Consider the following 24,388-nt stretch of genomic DNA (forward strand, 5'->3'; position numbering starts at 1 on the left):
TAGTGATTGTGGCAGACCGCCTCTGAGATGTTTCCTGTCCATAACAGAATCACCATGATTCTTCAGAGGCTCTTCAGGTTCTCCTCTCTCTTCGGTCTGCAGTCTCAGTTCATTTGAGGAGGAACATTGGTGTTAACAGCAGTGGCATTTAATAAGGAACTTGATCCTGTACAGAAACTCTTCGTGGACAAGATTAGAGAATACAGAACAAAGCAACAGGCGTCTGGAGGACCCGTTGATACTGGCCCAGAGTACCAGCAAGACCTAGAGAGGGAGCTTTTTAAGCTCAAGCAAATGTATGGTAAAGCAGACATGAATACGTTCCCGGACTTCAAATTTGAAGATCCAAAATTTGAAGTCATCGAAAAACCCAGTCCTGAAGAAAGAATGTAAAATTTATTTGGTAATTTGTCCTAGATTAGTTGTACAACTGTATCAGAATAAACATACATTTCTCAGCAGTAAATAAATAAATAAATAAATAAAATCATAGTGATTGTAATTCAAGTTACATAATTACAGTGGTTCCAACTGAGAATCTTCGTAGCGAGATCTTTTTTTTGAAATGGAGCGAATGCTCTGTCCAATTTCCCAAAAAAAGCATTTTTAGAAAAGTTTTGGTAGCAAATAATGCACACTGTGAACACTTGACCCATTTTGGTTAAAAATATTATATGGGGAAAAGGTTCTCAAATGCTAGACTACTAACTGTATTTGGGCAGTTATGTGCCCAGATTCAGTTTCTGTGAGCCTCATTTGCAATCACGGATTAGATTCAGCTCATTAATTGAGAGATCCATGCACTTTCAAGTGCTAAAATTTTTGCCTTTTCAAGCCCTAAAACCATATAAAATGCTCAAGTGTTGTTATTATTCCACTCCAATTACAAGGTCTTCAGAGGGTGAGAAAATAGCCTGGAGGGGAAACCTTTAATCCATTTCAGCATTTTCCCCTCCACTGGCGTTTACGGGGAGGATTTCCAAGAGATGGCCCAGGAGACACGGGGCTGGGAGCTTCAGGGAGGCCCAACCCAGCTGCGGAGTGTGAGGTCCTGGGAACTGAATTCCCGACTTCCAGGCTGAGTCAGGAGGGCCCCGCCTCTTCTCTCCAGGCGGTCTACCTTTCCACACCCTTCCTCTCCACCTTTGTTTTCCTCTTCCCTCCCTTTCTGCAAAGTCTCTCTAAGTCAGGATCTACTTCCTGGCTGATGACTTTCCCTTACCTCCCGTCTCTCTGCCTCTTGCCCAGCACATGGGGAAAACACCACCACCAGCAGCCACAAAATACTTACATTCTCCTGTTCCTAAAGTTTTACTCTCCTCATTTCTCTCAAGTTTTCTTTGCTTCATTAAGCTCCACTGTTGGAAAGTACACTTAGACACCTGCATTCCTTAATTTTTAAGAGTTACTTCCTAGCAGTGCTTTAAGGATTCACCATAAGAGACAGAGTGCCCCTTTCTGGAGAGGGTCTCCATTTTCTTCAGGTTCTGCTCTTAAATGTTTTCTTTCCTTCTCCACTTGGCCCCAGTCCACTGCTGACCGCAAATGGCCAGGGGCTGAAGAGGGACACTGAGACCAGGGTGGGACTATGATCTCAGTCTCTTCATTTGAGCCTCTACCTGAAATGCCCTTCAAGGTGGGACAACTCCTCCCAAACAACAAGACAGAACAATCACCCAATAAAAAGAGCCAACTGTGTCTTTGCTGTTTGTGTTGAGGAAGAGAATATTCTGACCCCTCCAACTCTCTTCATCCCCTGCTTTAGTCCAAGCTCGCTTTTCAAAAATCGGGGATGATTTCTGTATTCAGTACAAGCATATGGTGTGCAGTGGCCCACAGATTTTAAAGCAAGATGGTGTTAACAATGGAGATGCTGACCTTATTAAGTAACCTTGAGCAAAAACCTCAAAAATCGTAGTGTCTGACCATTGACAGCTAAACTCACTCCTACAGGCTGTTCTGCATAGACATAGAACACAACTGCTTTTAACTTCTCTGTATCATTTTCCCCATATATTAAAATGGATGTTTTGGGGCACCTGGGTGGCTCAGTCTGTTAGGCATCCGACTCTTGATTTCAGCTCAGGTCATAATCTCAGGGTCATGGGATCAAACCCCGTGTCAGGCTCCGTGCTTAGCAGAGTCTGCTTCTCTCCCTCTCTCTCCCTCTGCTCCTCCCCATGCACTCTCTCTCTCAAGTAAATAAATAAGTCTTTTTTAAAAGTGGATGTTTTGGTACGTTATCAATCACATCCACTTTCTTCAAAGGTGGTCTTAAACCATCATTTAAATGATGGTTCTTAATTTAGCTTTTAAAGTTTTAAAAAATTGAAGTCAGCTGTTTAGATTACCTTTTTTCTCCTCTGTTTCAATAATAAGTAGCTTCATACATGTGACTCATGTAATTCAAGCTTGTGCAGTAAGGTAGTACAGACATTTTGATATATTATTGGATAGATGTAAATTGCTTAGACTCAGAATCCCAAATTAAGATAAGCAAGACAGTGCTGGCGCCACCGAGGTATACTCTATAAGTAGCCTAGAGGGAAAGTGGATTAAATAGTATTAACCTATTGAAAGTGAAAGTGTAAGCAATTTCGCTTCATAGTTTCTAAAGGAATGTACCCATACTTCACGGAAGGCTTTCAGAACTTTCAGACACAGGAAACCGATTTCATGTCTGAGAAACTTAATTTGTGGTAATTTTATAGCATAAATCAAAAACTCATAAATCCAAAATGTTAAATGTTTAATAGTACAAAGCGGGGGGAAGAGTTGAAAATAAGATTACTTCTTTCTAAAACTTAAGAGCAAGGAGAAAAGTGAAAAATCATAAAGGTGAGATGCCTCTCAAATTATTTAATTCTATTTTTTTAAGTTAAGCAGAGGCCGAGCTAACAGTCCACTGTTCTGACCTGCTGTCCCGTAGATTTTACATTAGGATGAGATAAACGGAGGGCCACAATAAGCGCATCAAGTTTTCAGTATTGGCGACACGTTCTTAATAAGTCATGTAACAGCAGTAAATCTAAATTTGATGTTTTGTTTCGCTGAAGCTAGAACGTTTTCAATTTACATAAAGAAGTGGCTTAACTAAAGACTAGGAGAAGAAGCCAAGAAAAGAAATGAACTAGGAATATTCTCAGAGGGAAAAGAGTATGAAGGGGATGCAAAGAGTGAATGTCATTGGTACATGTCCTATGAGCATCCTAGGCAGACTTGACCCCCGGCTGCTTGAACGCACAATAGGGTAATGAGTTGTCAGATGTGATTCTCCAACACAGCAACCGCAGAGCAGACTTCTGCAGAAGCCTTTGTGACTTTTTCTTCCTCCTGAACTCTCATTAACAACAATTGTGTTTTGCTTTTCCATCACTGAAGGAGGTTCTTTTCTCTTTTTGGCTCAAACTACAATGCATGATCCCTGTGGATCTTTTAAAATCTGTCCTTATTACTGGTTTAATATACATCCGTTCTACTCTCTGTCCAGTAGTTATAATTATTGGTTACCATTTTAAATTCCTTCCCTTTAAGATTAAAATGTAAACCCTTTTTGTCACTCAAGAAATCTTGCGAATCTTCCATTTCAGTGTTCCTCTCCTTTCCACCACTGCATACACATTCCCTCTTTTTAAATTCTTGGTTGCTCCTGGCTCTCCAGTTTCTTTTATGCCTTCCTCATTCTGAGAGCTTTTGTTTATGAGCTACCAGGTGTCTTCCATTGCTTGATTTAAGTCCTTCTAAAGCTCAAGTTTTCCACAGGGAAGAGCGATATGGAATGATTTCATTAGCCAGAAAAGTTTGTGTTTATATGATAAATATCAAAATGTTTTATAATCTACAGGGAAAACATCTACGTGATTAACTTTTTCAGTTTTTAGCAAAAATTCTTGTGCTCTAAGCACGCCCCCGTCTTCTTTATGTTGCCAATTGTTCTTTCCTGGGCTTCTAATGATTAATATTTTCGTGCTTTTATCAAGCCTCTCTCTATTTTACAGTCAAACGTCACAGCACTACTCCTAAATTTAATATGTGCCATAAATGAGCCCCGTTCCGTGATGTGATCATACAATGGCCGGAACTCTTTCTACTACTGCCACCTAGTGGTTCTCCTCCCCAGACGTACTTTCCCAGAAGTGTCTGGAAATTGCATGTAGGCAGAATCGAAGAGCTAAAGATACCCACGTGGCAATCATAAAAGTGTTATTTCACATTGTATTAAAGTAACCCTGTTTAATATATCTAGGGAAGAACAGAAAAGAGACTTTACTCCTTCCCTAAAAATGAAACTCTCACGACTTCTAGGTGAGGGTTTTTAGAAATGTACCTACGCGCGGACACGTAGGGCGTGTGACGTCAGCCACGCCAGGAGCTCTTCCACCTGCGCTTGCCTCCCACCTGCAGCCACCCGCAGAGACAGCATGATTCATTAGCGATTCCGGCTCCTGAGCGAAGGAGTCAGAGGCACGTGCGTGTGGCCAGAGGGAGACATGATGCAAGATCAGCACCTGCTCAGCTCAGCTCCTGCTGAGATCTGAAGCGGCTACTGGCCTTTACATACTGCGAACTCTGTGCAATAGTTTTTTTTTTTTTATTTTTATTTTTTATTATGTTAATCACCATATATTACATCATTAGTTTTTGATGAAGTGTTCCATGATTCATTGTTTGTGCATAACACCCAGTGCTCCATGCAAAACGTGCCCCCTTGAATACCCATCACCAGGCTAACCCATCCCCCCTCTAGAACCCTCAGTTTGTTTTTCAGAGTCCATCGTCTCTCATGGTTCTTTCCCCCTCTGACTTACTCCCCCTCATTCTTCCCCTCCTGCTATTTTCTTCTTTGTCTTTTTTCTTAACATATGTTGCATTATTTGTCGCAGAAGTACAGATCTGCGACTCAACAGTCTTCTGTGCAATAGTTTTAAGTAGAGAAAGAAAAGGATATGAGGTCAGTGGCCTGCATCTCTGCCCATCTCCACACCGCACCTGTGTGATCTTTGAGACTGGAAGAAGAGAACCAAGTGAACAAATGAAAGAACAGGATCAAGACCTCCACAGAAGGGTCACCTGGGTGGCTCAGTCAGTTAAGCGCCTGCCTTCGGCTCAGGTCATGATCCCAGGGTCCTGGGGTCGCTCCGCATATGGGGCTCCCTGCTCAGTGGGGAGCCTGCTTCTCCCTCTCCCTCTGCCTGCATGTCCCTCCGCTTGTGCTCTGTGTGTGTGTGTGTGTGTGTGTGTGTGTGTGTGTGTGTGTGTGTGTCAAATAAATAAAATAAAAAGACTTCCACGGAGCTGTTTTCTTGCTCTTCCTTTACTAATTAACTTAAGGACATGTTAAAATTTTCCTCGTTTGTGGTAGATTTGGGTCAACACTATGTCCCCAGTATCTTGCACAGTTCTTCGTATATATATAGTAAGCATTCACAAAATATTTGTTGAATGAATGAATTTCACAAATGGGAAATAAGTGCTGCTCTGAATAAGTGAGATGAGTGGGGCCACTGGTTTGGTCTATGAAGCAGAGTTTTACATGTTCATACGTTTTGTATTAATTCTGCAATTTCCTATATTTTATCAAGTGATAAATGAAACCAGTTTTGAAATCTGACATCTTAATTTGGATTATTTCTTTGCAGCTCTCCACCAAAACCCTTTGTGCCAATATAACCTGTACCGTCTATATATAATCTGCCACCTTCCGGAAGTAGAATTTCTTGACCGAAAACGTAAGGATACCTCTTGCAGAGAAATATTTGAAAGGCAGTCTTATAACTCACTAGTTTAAAAATTCTGAAAGTCTTTGAAAATAATTCTTTGTAAGTGAAAGTTTTTCAATGATTTATTTTTGAAATTTTTGTTCTGTGAAATTTGCCCTAGGTTAGGAATTCATTTCTCTTGATCCCTGTATTGAAAAGGCCATCTAACTGAGTGTGAGAATAGGTCTCCTCATCCTGATTTTGACATGAATGTGTTGAATCATCTATTCATCTATTCCCAGCATTTTAGTGTTTTATTTCAAAAATGAGAGAATTGGCGTAAAGCTCTTAAGGCTTATTTAAGTTCTAAAAATTGTATTCTTTGAAATTCTGTAAATATATATATATATTAAAACATACATTCAATGATAACTTCTTCATGAATACATCTTAAACATTGTAGATCAACTAGTATGTCTGATTTATATAAGCCACAAAGATAATCAACCTCACCTCATTATACTTTACATTTTGGGGGAGCCTCTTTTACCTCCAAGTATATTACCCATCTCTCTACCTATCTATCTCTATAAGTTTGAACAGTCTTTTTTTTTTTTAAAGATTTTATTTATTTGACAGAGACACAGCGAGAGAGGGAACACAGCAGGGGGAGTGGGAGAGGGAGAAGCAGGCCTCCCGCCAAGCAGAGAGCCTGATGCGGGGCTCGAACCCAGGACCCCAGGACCATGACCCGAGCCAAGGCAGACGCTTAATGACTGAGCCACCCAGGCGCCCCTCTTTTTTTTTTTTTAAGATTTTATTTATTTATTTTGACAGAGAGACACAGCGAGAGAGGGAACATAAAAAGGGGAGTGGGGGAAGGAGAAGCAGGCTTCCCGCTGAGCAGAGAGCCCAATGTGGGGCTCGATTCCAGGACCCTGGGATCATGACCTGAGCCGAAGGCAGACGCTTAACGACTGAGCCCCCCAGGCGCCCCCATAGGTTTGAACATTCTTAATAATTAATTACTAACTTCCTAATGATGATATATAAAACCTACATTTATTCCTGTTATTCCTCACAGCCCTGAGGAAATGAAGGAATATATCATAGTTGTGATTTCAGTCATCCATGGTGATGTGTTAGAAAGTGTTTGGGGTGCATTAGGAGTATCTGTGCCTTGTGGCACGATGGCATATATTGAGCATCAGTAAGATTATGGAAATAACTTTGATTGCCCTTCACGGTTTTGACGGGGTGTTCACATATAGCATAGCTCAGATAAACACATAATTGAAAGTGTTGAATTGTATTCTGAAAGCCTCTGCATTTCTATAATGCTATGCAATAACATTACTATTTGCATTTGTCAGAAGTTACAGAAGATGAAAGAAGAGCAATGATTACCATTTTTCACCATGAAAGAACTCGTATCATTCAATCAATAGCATTCAGAGGAAGAGTAGATGCCTCATGGAATCCTAGAGCACCATTTAAGCAAAAACCAGCCCAGAGAGTACCTCCAGGTATTTTGAAAAAAGAAGAAAAATGAAATTAAAATTCCTCAGACTTAGGCTAATTTGATTGTAATAGTAACTGCAATTTATAATAAGCAAAGCACCTACATAGTGAAATGAATATTTTCCAATTTTATTAGTCTAATTAAAGCAATATGCAATTTTATCTTCATGTGTTTAAATTATTAAATTAAGTGAAGTAATGTGATAACAATGAGATATTATCTTGAAGTTCTTCAGTATCTAGTAGGCTCAGTAAATAAGCTGTGGTTGTTACTATTACCACTATCACTGGACAATTTCACCAATTAAAGCTATAAGTTGTTGATAACATGGAAAAAAAGTATTAAGAAGAAATAAAGATCATCTGCAATTCCTTCACCCAGAAATAATCGCTGTTAATGTTTTGGTTGGATTCATATACACAGTCATCATATATAAGTATAACTTGAATATCTTCAGTGATGTTTCATTTGTTGGAATTGAATTTCTTCTATGAACAGAAATCCAAGTTCAATGACTTAAGGAAGCAGAGATTTTTCTCACACAGCAAAGAGTACAAAGGTAGGGTATTCAGTGCTAGTGCAAAGTTCAATGATATGACCAGTGTTCAAGAAAATATCTATCTTTTGTTCTACTCTAAGTGTGCTTTTCGGTTACAGGGTGGCTGTTAAACCACCAGGCATCACAGGATGTAAAAAAAAAAAGGTGCAAAGACAAAAACCTTCCCTCGCAACACTTTGCCCCAGAGACAAACATAGGTTTGCAAAAAATAAACCAAAAAATATTTTCTAGAAGTGAAGGAAAAAATGTGAATTGGGAAATAATTTTGAAGAAATTACCCAGAAGGCAGACTAGAGAAAGCAAGAAATAGAAAATATTAGTTAGCTGTTGAGACAAGGAGACACTGGAAACAGAAGGTCCAGTATCAGCTTATTTTTCCTGCAAGGAAAAAATAGAGAAATTGGGCAGAGGGTGATGTTTGAACTGATAATGACTGAGGATTTTCCAAATTTGATAAGCTATGAATCCTTGGATATCCAAAGACATAAATAATGTACAATGATGAAAATCCACACCAAGGGCAAAATGATCTAAAAGTAGAATGCAAATGGACATTACCTATAAAATAACAGTTTATAGATTCACAACAAGCTCCCCAACTGCAATTATAGAAGTCACAAAACAGTGATCCAAGACCTTTAAAATGCTGAGGAAAAGTAATTGTCAACCAAAAATTCTACAACTAGCTAAGTTAGTCAAAAATGAGCAAGAGATAAAAAAAAAAGATGTCAAAATCAAGACTTTCCCCTCAACTTTTTAATGCGAAATTTTCCTAATACAGGAAAACTTGAAAGAATGTTAAATACCTACATATGCCCATGTATAATTTAATTATTAACATTCTGCCATTTTCACCCTTCATATATGAGGCTTTGCCTTTTTATTCATGAAGGACCCCCTCAGAAGATTCTAGTTACATCTGATTGGACATCACCAAACTCAATGTAAACTGGAAAACATCAAAATACCACTGAACCATTTGAACGTTTCACTGGTAGACATCATGACTCTTCACTCCTAAATAATTTAGTCTATAAGTTTAAAAATAAGGATACTCTCCTATATGCCCACAATGCTGCCATCATACTTAAAAAAATACTTTTTGTACTCGTATTATTTAATATATAATAATATTCAAAGCTTCCCAGTTGTTCCAAGATGGTTGCTATCTGCTTTTTCAAACCAGAAATCAGTCAAGGTTCATAATTACATTTGGTTGTTATGGACCTTTATTCTTAAATTTAAAGTAGATTTCTAAATTTGTTTCCATGCCTTTTTTAGGGACTCGGCCAGTTACACTGTAGAATGCATCAATTTGTATCATTGTTTCTATGAGGTGTCATTGAACTTGTTTCTTTAGCGACTCCATGTCCCAGAGAATGGAAGAAGTGTCTGTAGGACATGTTCTGGATGCAGAAGCGTGTAGTGTAGCACAGTGGTTCTCAAAGTGTGGTCCCCAGACCAGTAACAGCAGCATCACTTAAGACCTCGTTACAAATGCAAATTCTTGCCCCCAAAGAGATCTACTAAATTAAAAGCTCAAGGATGGGACCCAGAAAGCTATGTTTTAACAAGCCTTTCAGGTGATCCTGATACACACGCTAGTTAAAGAACCACCAGTGTAGAGGCAAGAGCACAAGCTTTGGGATCCAGATTACCCTAGGATTGAATACCAGCTGTGTTAGTAATTAGAAGTTTTATTAATCTGGACATTAATTTGCTTCAGCTTTCTGATTTTTAAAAATAGGGACCATATCTTCCTCTGGCTGTGATGACACTTAGTATGGAAACATTGCAACACCTGCTCAGCCACCTATCAAGTGCATGATAAATTGAGCTGCTCTTAGTCTCAACCTTGGTTTTCCTTCAACTTCATGTTAAGATGGCGCAAACTGAATTTTATCGGATTAGTGCACGTGAGCCATGTCGTGCTAGGAAATGACTCTCTGGATAGAAAATCTCCACTCCTAAAAATAGCTTACACAATAACAAGCAATGTTAAGACCACCCCCTCTGTTACTCAGTGCTACTGTTGTTACAGGTGTAAGGAGGACCGCTGATCACCATGTTTAGCACTTTTCTTTGGTGCAACCAGATTGCTGAAAAAACCATTAGCATTTTATTCTCTTTACTACTTTTCTGTATTAAGCCTCCAAAAACAAAATCAGAGAAAGAAAGAATAGGGAGAATGTTTTATTGCATTTGAGAGTTGTTCTTAATTCATAGCTATGTTGACTATAGCCCTCCTAAAAATTGGCATGACTCTAATCTTCTCATTTCCTACAAAATGCCAGTATAACATAGCAACTAAATAGTATTTTTATTCCAATACTTTAGCTTGGCTTACTTTAGCTTATCTTAATAGCTGACCATGTATAATGAAACTAATAAAACCCGCTATGCAGGTTTTTAAAATATGGCTTATAGTTTTATAGTTTCTATATTTGCTTTAATATAAATCTCATCTTGCTGTGACATGAACATTTAGGATTCTGAATTCTTTTACTGGAAAGAAACCATACCTAAAACTGTTCATAAGGCAATTTTAACACCACATTTTAACACATTTTAATTTCATTATCTTTAATCTTAAATTGGGAAAGAAACCAATTATATTCAAATAGCTTGAGAAGCAAAGGTCAACTTGGAGTTTCTTCAAATCCCAGCTATCCATACTTGTCAAATACATGAGTAAAACACAGGCACCTGTTTCCACTAATGTCTTTGGTGCTTATTGCATGATAACCAATAACCTCAGAATCAAAATGCTGTGGGCTTTTATATGGCTTTAAAGAAGTAGATATTTGCAGGTTTCCCACCAGCTACCTAAATGGGGAAAGACATTAAGGGCAGATTAAAAGAAATGAAAATAGGGGCAACTGAGTGTCTCAGTCGTTTAAGCAGCAGTCTTCGGCTCGGGTCATGATCTCAGGGTCCTAGGATCGAGTCCCACGTTGGGCTCCCTGCTCAGTGGGGAGCCTGCTTCTCCCTCTCCCTCTGCTTCTCCTTCCGCTGGTTCTCTCTTTCTCTCTCTCATGCTCACTCTCCCTCTCTCTCTCTCAAATAAATAAATAAATAAAATCTTAAAAGAAATGAAAATATCAATAAAATTTTTAAATGTCTACTAGTGGTCCAAGTCAAACTGCTGGGTTTCTGTGATATTTGCTCTTCTCCCCTAAACAAGACAGAACTCCAGGTGCTGAGACCAGGCTGGGGGATGATGTCCCAGAGCCTGGGCCTAGCAGCTGAGGCATGTGTTAGGAAGAGTGAAGGAGAAAACCAAAAAGAAAGTCAGGTAGACTGTTTAAAAAATGGTAGTTCACCACAGTGGGTGAATCCACATATAAGGCAAAAGGACAGATTCCAGAGAAAAGTAAAAACTAAAAGTTTTTTTTTCTAAAGATTTATTTATGTATCTGAGAGAGAGAGAGGAGTGGGAAGGGCAGAGGGAGAGAGAGAAAATCTCAAGCAGACTTTGCGCAGAGCATGGAGTCTAACGCAGGGCTCGATCTCACAACCCTGAGATCATGACCCGAGCCAGAACCAAGGGTTAGATGCTTAACTGATTCTGCCACCCAGGCGCCCCCAAAATTAAAAGTTTTGAACTGGGGGATCGAAGGCTCAGGAAGCCAGGCTTTAAAGACATCTCTGATTCTGGGTAGGAGTGACACCAGGCATACCCCAAAAAGCAAATGCCAAGTGTTCTTTGTGCATGAAGCCTCAGAGAGGTACCAGAGGCCAGTGTGAGATCTGGAGATTGGTTGGGAATTGAGAAAACTGCAGAGTCAGAAGAATTTGTGAAGGCAAAAATCAGCAGTCAGCAGAGCATGCTGTGGAAGCCAGGTAGGCACCATTTACATAGAAAATAATAACTGGGGGCCACTGGCGTTGTGCCATGGAGTGTCCTGGGCTAAAGACATAAACTAAAACTGGGGCGCCTGGGTGGCTCAGTCAGTTAGCATTCCAACTCTTGATCTCAGCTCAGGTCTTGATCTCAGGGTCGTGAGTGCAAGCCCTGTGTTGGGATCCACGCTGGGTGTGGAGCCTATTTAAAAAAAAAAAAAAGAAAGAAAGAAAGGAAGGAAGAAACTAAAACCACTTTCTTAGGGAGACATCATAAGGAAAAATACATTCCAGAGAGATTAAGAATCTAAATGTAAATGAATTAAAAAGTACTGAAAAAAAAAAACTTTTATAATTCTGAGAAGGCCTGTCAAAGCTTTACATAAAACCCAGGGCCATAAAAATGAAATGTTGACAGATTTAAACTACATATAAATGAAAAGCATTATATGATGTAGGAACAAAATTAAAAGACATAATAGAAAGAAATCTTTGCAATATATACAATAGGCTCCCATTATATTAAAGTGTTTCTATAAATCAATTTGTAAACTCCAAATTAAAAAAGTGACAAAAGCTATGGACAGGGCATTTAGAGAAGGAAATAAAGGTGTTGTCTAATGATCAGCCTTACTAGTGAGCGAGTAAATGCAAAATAAAACAATGAGATATTATTTTCATCCTGCAGATACATAAAAGTTGAAAAGGTTAATAAAAGTTAATAATTAAGGGAGAAAAAGCACAACTTGTATATTATTGATAAGAGTGTAAACTAGTTCAACTTTCTTGGAAGACCACATGGCAATAGGGCAGCATCCATCAACATATAAAATGTGCAAATCATTCAACATAACAATTAAATATGAAGTCTCTTTTACAGAAGTATTTGCACCTAAGAACAAAGATTTACATGTAAAGCTGTTCATTGAAACATTTTGTGTAATAGAAAAAATAGTGAAAGTACTCTGGTCCTTCATAGAATATTAAGTTATGATACATTCATACAATATGAACTGTTGTACTTGAGAATTATTCTATGATAAATTGAGTATAAAAAATACATCATGGAGAAATGTAATGCAGAGTACTAACAAAATTGGAACTGGGTATATGTACGTGTGTGAGTACACATGTGTATGCACATAGGAGGCTGGAAACATACATACACAACTCTCAATAGTGATACCTCTGATAAGAGGGATGAGAAAGATCAAGAGAAGTTTCACTTTCTACTATTTTCCTGTTTATATTCATTATAAGCAAAAGGTGCACTTTGTAACTTAAAAAATGTAGGAGGGGCACCTGGCTGGCTCAGTTGAAAGAGCATGGGACTCTTGATTTGGGGTTGTGAGTTCAAGCCCCACAATGGGTGTAGAAATTACTTAAAAATAAATAAATAAATAAAATGGAAATTCTTAAAAAAAAAAAAAAAATGTGTAGGAAAAGAGTCTGGGGAGATCCAAAAGGGAATGGGAGCCTTGGGTGACCCATTTGTGAAGGGAACAATGCCATGAACTCCTCTCATAAGGCAGAGGCTGTGTGCTCCCTGCTGCTTGTGGATTGGCAGGACTCATATTGTGGGCTTCGGTGGCCCAACAGGTGCTGGTACGTTCCATGTCTAGCCTGGCACTAGCCTTTGGAGAGGAATGAACAAAGCAATGACAGTCTCTGGAAGATACCATAAGAAATCCCGGCTTTGAGGACTAGCCTTTGAGCTCCCAAAGCTAGGGAAGATGGAGATTCTTGTGATCTAGGATTTGTTTATTCAATTTCTTTGAGGTTAATGCCAAGAATCCAAATGGTTTAAACTGCCCTAAATATTTCTCCTCATTCGGTCTGTTAGTCCATTTATAGATGTGTGTGTCTATCTGAAAAAAAAAAAAAAAGATTGGTTTCTGCATGAGACTCAATATCTTAATTACAAAAATCCCCACTTGGATTCCACTGGTAACTTAATTGATTAAGCATTCTGTTCTCAGAGTTTTGAGATCTGTATTGAATTAAAGAATTTGCCTCAAAACCTAAGGCAAACCCGAGGCACTATATCTAACAGAAAAGTTCAGTTTGAGTTTAGGTATCAAGGCATTTTTGAAGGATTGAATTATTCATCTAAATAACCATTCAAAAAGCAGAGAGTTGTGCTCTAGACTTTTCCTTGATAGCATTGTTCCATTGTTTTTAAATGCTGAATAAACATTTGAAAAATACTGATTTAGAAATGTATTTTTTTTAGATTTTGCATTTGCGAATAATGTAGACAAGTAAGTATTTTTTTACCTTTACTTTTATTATCAAATTATTTCATGACTGTGTTGACTTTAAATTATCTTCAATTCCCAAAATAGATTTTAATGAGTTAAAAAATGAGTAACTTCAATAGATCGGGAAAAAAATGCCATCTTTCTGTGATAAATAAGCTCAAGCTATTTATTCATATTTGATATACTTATGTTTTTAATATTATTATTATAACCAGGAAAAAAATGAAAGGCTGATTCAATGCATAAAAAATAAAACCTAAGACTTACTAGCAAATTACAAATGTTTAATATTCCTCCAAATATGTTCAGTGAGAGCAGTTATGTAGATTAACATTTTATATTTTCTGGAATTTATATTCTCAATAGCAAATACTTCATTAAACTATGGAAAACATTTCAAATTCATGAATATTGATAAACTTTAAAAATCATCATTCTTTTTAGATTTTGCACTTCGGTATTTTTTTCTTTGGATTCAGATTGAAAAATATTATCCCCAAGCACATTTATAAAATAATAGCAAAATGTAGAGAAATTTTAATGTTCTAACAAAATGTTCTTAAGATAATAATAACGCATACGACATCTACAAATATTTTAATCATCTCATTTAACACTGGTTTCAAATCATAAACACATTCACGTGTGAGATCTAAATGGAATAGCCAATCCCAAATATGTTCAAAAACTGAATTTTAAAAAATAAACAATATATATGGTAAAACTAGCATTCCTTATTCTACAAGTCATTTGTCGGTAGAGGCCCAAAGTTATTTGTTAGCGGTAGGAGGCTAAAAATGGCATAAAAGGGGGGGGCGGAGCAAGATGGCGGGGGAGTAGGAGACCTGGATTTCGTCTGGTCTCAGGAATTCAGCTGAATAGGGATCAAACCATTCTGAACACCTACGAACTCAACAGGAGATCGAAGAGGAGAGTAGCAACAACTCTCTGAACAGAGAAGCGACCACTTACTGGAAGGTAGGACGTGCGGAGAAGTGAATCCGAGGCGATATTCGGGAGGATAGACGGTGGGGGAGGGGCCTCCGCCGGCCGCTTCTGGCCAGTGATAGAGCCGCGGAGCACAAAATCGGAACTTTTAGAAGTCGGCTCCGCTGAGGGACGTCACTCCAGTGGCTAAGCGGGGGGTGGAACCCTCGCGGGACAGTGTGGTCTCAGGACCCTCGGGGTCACAGAAAGACCGGGGGTGCCTGAGTGTGGCAGAGCTCCCAGGTATCGGAGCGGGGAAGCCGGCTGCAGAGACGGAGCCGAGGCGTGGGCTCTCAGCTCAGGGTTGCCATAAACTGTGACCCGCGGCCCAATCGGGCCACTGCTCCTCCAGCAGGGACCCAACAAGCGGCAGATCCGGGGAGACTCCCCTCCCTCCCCGGGGAGGAGCAGCGCGGGAGCGCACCGCAGGGATCTGCTGGGTTTGGAGACTCCACATGGGGTCGGGTGCCAGAGATAGAAACACTCGGTCACGGGCCGGGTGAGCACGGAGTGCGGCCGGAGACCGGGGAGACGGGAGTGACTGACTGCTTTTCTCTGGGGACGCACTGAGGAGCGGGTCCCCGAGTTCTCGGCTCCTCCGGGGCAGAGATTGGGAGGCCGCCATTTTCATTCTTATCCTCTAGAGGAGCACGGAAAGCTTGCAGGGAACAAAAGCTCCTGAGAGCAAACCGGAGCAGCTTGCTTAGCCCGGACCAACAAGGGCGGGGCAATTCCGCCTCCGGCAAAGACTTTTGGGAACCACGGCAACAGGCCCCTCCCCCAGAAGATCAGCACGAACAGCCCACCAAGAGCAAGTTTACCGATCAATGAGAAGGGAGAACTCCACCACTAGGGGAATACTGCACATAGAATCCATGGCTTTTTAACCATGATTCTTTAGTCTTTTCAAAGTTAATTTTTTTCACTTTTTTTTTAAATTTTTCTTTTTCCCTTTTTCAACCAACATCTTATCAATCCCTTTTTTAAAAAACGTTTTTATTTTTCATTTTTAGAGTCATAGTCTATCCCTTCATAGTAGTTACCCTTATTTTTGGCATATATATATATAAGTTGTTCTCTGTTTAAAATTTTGAGATACAGTTTCTTCTAAGAGATCAAAATATACCCTAAATCTCTAGTGTATGGCTTTGTTCTAGTCTCCTGCCTGATCACATTCTCTCCCCGCCTTTTTTTCTTTCTTTTTTTTTTTAATCCTCTTCTTTCTTTTTTCAAACAACTTCTTACCAATTCCATTTATAAAATTTTTTATAATTTTCATCTTTACAGTCATATTCCATCCCTTCATCGATTCAACCCTTATTTTTATACATATATAAATTTTTCTTTCTTTAAAATTTTGGGAGGCACTTTCTCCTAACAGACCAAAATACACCCAAAATCTAGTGCATGGCACTGATCTATGCACCAGCCTGATCATATTTGATCATATTCTGGTTTTGTTTTTATCTTTTTCTTTTTTTTTCTCTTGCTTTTTTCTTTCTTTCCCTTTCTTTTCACCTGGTTTCAGGTCTTTTCTGATTTGTTTAGAGTATATTTTCTGGGGACGTTGTTACCCTGTTAGCATTTTGTTCTCTCATTCATCTATTCTCCTCTGGGCAAAATGACAAGATGGAAAAAATCACCTCAACAAAAAGAACAAGAGGTAGTACCGACTGCCAGGGACCTACTCAATATGGACATTAGTATGATGTCGGACCTAGAGTTCAGAATCATTTTTTTAAAGGTACTAGCTGGGCTTGAAAAAAGCATGGAAGTTATTAGAGAAACCTTTTCTGGAGAAATAAAAAAACTAAAATCTAACCAAGTCAAAATCAAAAAGGCTATTAATGAGGTGCAATCAAAAATGGGGGCACTAACTGCTAGGATAAATGAGGCAGAAGAGAGAATTAGTGATAGAGAAGACCAAATGATGGAGAATAAAGAAGCTGAGAAAAAGAGAGATAAACAACGACTGGATCACAAGGGCAGAATTCAAGAGATAAGCAATACCATAAGACGAAACAACATTAGAATAATTAGGATCCCAGAAGAAGAAGAAAGAGAGAGAGGGGCAGAAGGTATATTGGAGCAAATTATAACAGAGAACGTCCCTAATTTGGGGAAGGAAACAGGCATCAAAATCCAGGAGGCACAGAGAACCCCTCTCAAAATCAATAAAAATAGGTCAACACTCCGACATCTAATAGTAAAACTTGCGAGTCTCAGAGACAAAGAGACAATCCTGAAAGCAGCTCGGGAGAAGAGATATGTAACCTATAATGGTAGAAACATTAGATTGGCCACACACCTATCCACAGAGACCTGGCAGGCCAGAAAGGACTGGCATGATATCCTCAGAGCACTAAACGAGAAAAATATGCAGCCAAGAATACTATATCCAGCTAGGCTGTCATTGAAAATAGAAGGAGAGATAAAAATCTTCTGGGACAAAGAAAAACTAAAGGAATTTGCAAACACGAAACCAGCCCTACAAGAAATATTGAAAGGGGTCCTCTAAGCAAAGAGAGCCTAAAAGCAGCATAGATCAGAAACGAACAAAGACAACATACAGTAACAGTCACCTTACAGGCAATACAATGGCACTAAATTCATATCTTTCAAAATTTACCCTGAATGTAAATGGGCCAAATGCCCCAATCAAAAGACACAGGCTATCAGATTGGATTAAAAAACAAGACCCATCGATATGCTGTCTGCAAGAGACTCATTTTAGGCCCCAAGACACCCCCAGCTTGAAAGTGAGGGGGTGGAAAACCATTTACCATGATAATGGTAAAAGAAAGCTGGGGTGGCAATCCTTATATCAGACAAATTAGATTTTAAACCAAAGACTGTAATAAGAGATGAGGAAGGACACTATATCCTACTTAAAGGATCTAGCCAACAAGAAGATCTAACAATTGTAAATATCTATGCCCCGAACATGGGAGCAGCCAATTATATATGGCAATTAATAACAAAAGCAAAGAAACACATTGACAACAATACAATAATAGTGCAGGACTTTAACACCCCCCTGACTGAAATGGACAGGTCATCTAAGCCAAAGATCAACAAGGAAATAAAGACTTTAAATGACACACTGGACCAAATGGCCTTCACAGACATATTCAGAACACTCCATCCCAAAGCAATGGAATACACATTCTTCTCTAGTGCCCATGGAACATTCTCCAGAATAGATCACATCCTAGGTCGCAAATCAGGTCTCAACTGGTACCAAAAGACTGGGATTATTCCCTGCATATTTTCAGACCACAATGCTTTGAAACTAGAACTCAATCACAAGAGGAAAGTCAGAAAGAACTCAAATACATGGAGGCTAAAGAGCATCCTATGAAAGAATGAATGGGTCAACCAGGAAATTAAAGAAGAATTAAAAAAATTCATGGAAACCAATGAAAATGAAACCACAACTGTTCAAAATCTTTGCGATACAGCAAAGGCAGTCCTGAGAGGAAAGTATATAGCAATACAAGCCTTTCTCAAGAAACAAGAGAGGTCTCAAATACACAACCTAACCCTACACCTAAAGGAGCTAGAGAAAAAAACAGCAAATAAAGCCTAAACCCAGCAGGAGAAGAGAAATAATAAAGATCAGAGCAGAAATCAATGAACTAGAAACCGAAAGAACAGTAGAACAGATCAACGAAACTAGGAGCTGGTTCTTAGAAAGAATTAACAAGATTGATAAACCCCTGGACAGACTTATCAAAAAGAAAAACATGATCCAAATCAACAAAATCATGAATGAAAGAGGAGAGATCACAACCAACAGCAAAGAAATACAAACAATTCTAAGAACATATTATGAGCAACTATATGCCAGCAAATTAGATAATCTGGAAGAAATGGATGCATTCCTAGAGATGTATCAACTACCAAAACTGAACCAGGAAGAAAGAGAAAACCTGAACAGACCTATAACCACTAAGGAAATTGAAGCAGTCATCAAAAATCTCCCAACAAACAAAAGCCCAAGGTCAGATGGCTTCCCAGGGGAATTCTATCAGACATTTAAAGAAGAATTAATACCTATTCTCCTGAAAAATCTATAAAGAACTTATCAAACTCAACACCCAAAGAACATATAATCCAATCAAGAAATGGGCAGAAGACATGAACAGACATTTTTCCAAAGACATCCAAATGGCCAACAGACACATGAAAAAGTGCTCAACATCGCTCAGCATCAGAGAAATCCAAATCAAAACCTCAATGAGATACCACCTCACACCAGTCAGAATGGCTAAAATTAACGAGTCAGGAAACGACAGATGTTGGCAGGGATGCGGAGAAAGGGGAACCTTTCTGCACTGTTGGTGGGAATGCAAGCTGGTGCAGCCACTCTGGAAAACAGTATGGAGATTCCTCAAAAAGTTGAAAATAGAGCTACCATACGACCCAGCAATTGCAATACTGGGTATTTACCCCAAAGATACAAATGTAGGGATCCGAAAGGGTACGTGCACCTTGATGTTTATAGAAGCAATGTCCACAATAGCCAAACTGTGGAAAGAGCCAAGATGTCCCTCGACAGATGGATAAAGAAGATGTGGTATATATATACACGATGGAATATTATGCAACCATCAAAAGGAATGAGATCTTGCCATTTGCAACGACGTGGATGGAACTGGAGGGTGTTATGCTGAGTGAAATAAGTCAATCAGAGAAAGACATGTATCATATGACCTCAGTGATATGAGGAATTCTTAATTTCAGGAAACAAACTGAGGGTTGCGGGAGTGGGGGTGGGTTGGGAGGGATGGGGTGGCTGGGTGATAGACATTGGGGAGAGTATGTGCTACGGTTAGCGTTGTGAATTGTGCAAGACTGCTGAATCACAGATCTGTACCTCTGAAACAAATAATGCAACATATGTTAAAAAAAAAAAAAGATAGCAGGAGGGGAAGAATGAAGGGGGGGAAATCGGAGGGGGAGACAAACCATGAGAGACGATGGGACTCTGAAAAACAAACTGAGGGTTCTAGAGGGGAGGGGGTTGGGGGGATGGGTTAGCCTGGTGATGGGTATTAAAGAGGCCACGTTCTGCTTGGAGTGTTATGCATAAACAATGAATCATGGAACACTACATCAATAACTAATGGTGTAGTGTATGGTGATTAACATGACAATAAAAAAATTAAAAAAAAATTCATTTGAAATAAAGGGAATGTCATTTCTGTAAAAAAAATAGCATAGAAAAATATGGCATTTGTTTGAATGAAAATTTCACTGTGGCTTAATGGATTATTTTTTCTGACGTAATTGCCATTTTTGCAGAACTGTGTTCGATGACCCAGAAGATGCTGTGTTGGTAAGGTCCATGAAGAGATCTGCTATGGCTATTACCTCCCTGAACTGGGACACAGTTCCAACACGAGAGGAAAAATACCTTGATGAGAAAGACAGAGAACCTGCTCAAATGCTCACAATTACACTAAGATAAACCCTAGTATTTCTAGAAATCCTAGTGAATTTCTGTTGTTTATTAAACTTCTCTGTGATTAAGCATGTTATATATTTCTTATATTATTTGAACCACGTAAACGTAAGCAGAAACACCAATAATATAATCCCTACACATTTTATGTTTTTGTTAAAGTAAAACATGTTTAGAGGAATGTACACAAATCATTAAGGGTTCAGCTCAACCAATTTTCCAAAAATGAACATGTTCATGTAACAGCAGTCTTGGATTGGGAGAGAGACTATTACCAGCACGTGAACGGCCTCTTCATTCCTGTTACCAGTCCTATTCCCTATTAGTAGCCACCCTTGAAGAGGAATCACTGTTATGAATTCTGAACCATAAATTAATCGTGTCTGTGTTTGAAAGGCATATAAGTGGACTCAGAGAAGTTGAATTATTTTGTGCCTGGCTTCTCTTACTCAATATTATAAAATTCACTCATGTTGTTGCTAGAAGCGATAGCTCTATCATTCTCATTGCTGCACGGCATTCCATTGTATGATGATACCACATTTATCCAGCCTCTTGTCTTTCCATGTCGCCTTTGAAGGCATTTGCCAGTTACGGGTATGGGTTAATGATGTGAGCGTGGCCTCGCCGGAAGACAGAAGCTCAGGGGAAAGAGAAACCAGAAAAGCTTTTAGCAGTTGCCTGGTGCTGAGAGACAAAATGCCTTGCTGGTTTTCCCCGGCTGAGCTAAAGAGCTAGATCAAAAGCTTACAAAAAGCAGAGTGACATCTCCTGCTTAGACCACCACCACAGTGTAACACAGACAGGATAGAGACACACTGGACAAGTGGGGCTGAAATCAGACAAGGGACGGAAGCCCTAGAGGGAACAGTGAACTGTCCCTGAGAATCTCTAACCTCCTTTCACCTGTGGGCACTTCCAATTCTATACAAAGCCAGGGTCTGAAAATTCAGGTATGATCCCTGATGGAGGTAAAGAACAGGCAGAGATTTGGGCATCAATGTGGATGAGTGGCTCAAGACAAAAGTGATAGTGTGTGGCTTCCAAGATTTGGTCACAGAAAGGATCGGCATGTTCTCTTATTCTCTCTTCTGGATCGCTTATTCTGCAAGAAGCCAGCTACCATGTTGTGAGGACATTTAGGCACTCCTCTGGAGAGGCTCAGCGGGAGGAACTGAGGCTACTTTCCAAAAAGCCAATGAGGGACTCAGGCCTGTTGCCACAACCATCTGAGGGAGCTGTCCTTGCCAGCAGATCCTCCAGATCTCATCAAACCTTCAGATGACTGAACTTCTGGCCAAAAGCTGCTCCACATCCTCCTGAGAAACCCCAAGCCAGAATCACCCAGTTAAGCTGCTCCTATATTTCTGGCCTACAGAAATTATATGAGATAATGCTTATTGATGCTTCACGCCGATACCTTTTGGGGTAATTTCTTACACAGCAATAGATAACTATTAGGATAACTCAGTATAATCCATGGTGGTAGAAGTATTTGTGGTAGGTAAGGAGGCTTTGTGGAGTCTTGCAAAGTCTAAAAAAGTCACGGTACAGTCTCAAAAGGTTCTTGAATAAGGCCATACTACCTTCAGCAGAGAACTGATCACTGTTCAAAGAGCAGCTTCAGGCATGCTACTTCATCCACCCCAGTACTAAGAGCCTGACCAACAAACATCAAGTAACTTTGACCGACGTTACTCACCATGAGCTGAGTCCTATCAGCCCCATGAGGCAATAATGTTGGGTAGGCAGAGCAGTAAGCTATTTCATGATGGAAAAGGTGCATTTGGGATCAGATTTAAGCTGGCCTGTAAGTTGCATAAGCAATATTAATTTTGAATTAGATTGCAGTAAATTGGATATTATAATCCCCAGGTTAACAACTAAAAGAATTGTAGAAGAATGTGTAGCCTGATATTCTATTTTTAATCCCACAATCACTGAAAAGGATGAAAAAGTATTCCAATTCCAAAAATATAGCTAGCGAATTTTAATTACTCTCCTTTTTAAAGAACTAATGGAAATAGGTCTCCTTTGTATGAAGAAAAAGATTTGCTTTAAAATGCACTCCTCAGTATTTAATATTCAGTAATGAAGGGCTACTGAATGGCTGTGATTTTGAAAATACTGTAATAAATACCATTTGGGGAGAAACACAAAATAGAAGACAGGGATCCTTACTTAAGTAACCTAAACTCTACCAAAATGCAACACACAATTGAGAGGGTGTTTTAAATTCTTTAAGCAACAGAGAATCATTCAAGCTGTTTCGAGTGAAAGTCGATTTCAGTATCTATCAGGAGCTCTCATGACCAGGAAACCAAAAATACTATTTTATAGATCTATACAGGGTAGCAGCTAAAAGCTGGGGCTCTGGCATCAGACCTAGCTTATCTCTTCACTTACTAGTTGTTACTTGGACGAGCTAGCTAAGTTCTCTAAGCTTTCATTTCCTCTTATTTAAAATGGTAATCATAATTCATAAAATTTCAAAGATTTAAGTTAGATAACGGATGTAAAGTGTTAGAGCGGCTTTCTCAAAGTTAGCACCTGACAGATGTCAGCTAATACTGTGATTCTTATCCCTAGAGCAGTTGTGCCCTTTAGGAACTATGCCTGATATCATAGACGGAAGGTTTGTGTCCCCACCCAAAAAATCGGTATATTTTAATCTAACCCTCAACATGATGGTATCTGGAGGTGGGGACTTTGGGACCTAGTTAGGTCATGAGAGTAGAGCCCTCACGAAGGGGATTAGTGTCTTTTTAAGAGGCCAGAGAGCTGGCTACCTTTTTTCCACCATGTGAGGACAGAGCAAGAAGACAGCCCTCTGTAGACAGGAAGAGGGTCTTCACCAAACACTTGGCTATGATCTCATCTAGCCTCCAGAATTATGAGAAATACATGTTTATTATTTAAGCCATGGTAGTCTATGGTAATTTGTTACATAGCAGCCCAAAGTAAGACACCTGGTGACACCTGGTGTATTAGTCAGGGTTCTCCAGAGAAACTGATCTAATAGGGCATATGCATAGAAGGAGAGTGACTTGAGAGAGTGATTTATTTTAAGGAATTGGGGGCTGGCAAATACAAAATTTGTAGGGCAGGCCAAGGCAGACTAGAAATTTAAGAATGAGTTGATGTTGCACTCTTGAGTCTGAAATCTGCAGGGCAGGCCAGGAGGCTGGCAGACCTCTGTTGGGATTTATTTTGATCTGTAATGTTGGTGTTTCCATGCTGTCAGTTTCTTCGGCATCGTGACTGGGATACATGAGGCAAAACAAAACAAAAACAACAAAAAAACCAACCCTCAGAGAACAAACGAAATGTCATTGCCTGGATCCTGAGATCCTCAGCCAGTCTGCCTTCTTTCTCCATCTTACAGAGAATCTTCTTATGTTTGTTTGATATATGTCCAGGGATTTTAGTTTTACTTAGCAGAAGGAATAGAGAAAAGTATGTCTATTCTGCTTCCCAGAAGCAGGAGTGTTCAGATTCTTTTTTTAAGGATTTTATTTATTTGAGAGAGAGAGAGCACGAGCAGGGGGGAGGGGCAAAGGGAGAGGGAGAAGCAGGCTCCCCCTTGAGCAAGGTGCCTGACATGGGGCTCGATCCCAGAACCCTGGGATCATGACCTGAGCCTAAGGCAGATGGTTAACCGACTGAGCCACCCAGGCACCCCAAGAAAAGTTTCTTGATAGCATATTGAAAATAATTCAATAATTGAAAATAATTCAACATGGCTAAAACCAGAATGAATGGGATGACCACCTATTTTGATGGTATAATAATGGAAACACCTATTTGAGATTATGTATGACGAAGGAAGGGATTATAATCAGAACCAACCCCATTGTCTCTTAAACTCCATTTTCAGACCATCTCTTCCCTGAAATACAAGGGTGGAAAACTGTAAGGTTGACATGGCTTATACCTGAAGTCCTCTTCATACCCTGGCAGTTATAGTGGTATTAGATTCTGATTCCTGTCAGCATTCACTTCAACAAAGGGAAGAAATTCCTCTCCATTGCCACATGTCTCAGCTTTCCT

General features: G+C 39.5%; 1 protein-coding gene and 1 pseudogene across 1 annotated transcript in view; both read left to right on the forward strand.

The window, feature by feature from the left end:
- LRRC72 (leucine rich repeat containing 72) overlaps positions 1-20,344 on the forward strand; it is a 44,492-nt gene extending 24,148 nt beyond the window's left edge. Inside the window, exons 6-9 of the mRNA XM_028119932.2 lie at positions 5,640-5,729; positions 7,073-7,225; positions 13,857-13,884; positions 20,179-20,344. Coding sequence (XP_027975733.2) covers positions 5,640-5,729; positions 7,073-7,225; positions 13,857-13,884; positions 20,179-20,344 — 437 coding nt within the window. The remainder of the gene's footprint in view (positions 1-5,639; positions 5,730-7,072; positions 7,226-13,856; positions 13,885-20,178) is intronic.
- Positions 55-393, forward strand: LOC114221179 (ATP synthase peripheral stalk subunit F6, mitochondrial pseudogene; annotated as a pseudogene).
- Positions 20,345-24,388: the final 4,044 nt, after the last annotated feature.

This window comes from Eumetopias jubatus, unplaced genomic scaffold (assembly GCF_037043125.1).
Source record: "Eumetopias jubatus isolate StellerSeaLion01/CBP00866 unplaced genomic scaffold, mEumJub1_p1.0 scaffold_14, whole genome shotgun sequence".
NCBI classification, from domain to species: Eukaryota; Metazoa; Chordata; class Mammalia; order Carnivora; family Otariidae; genus Eumetopias; species Eumetopias jubatus.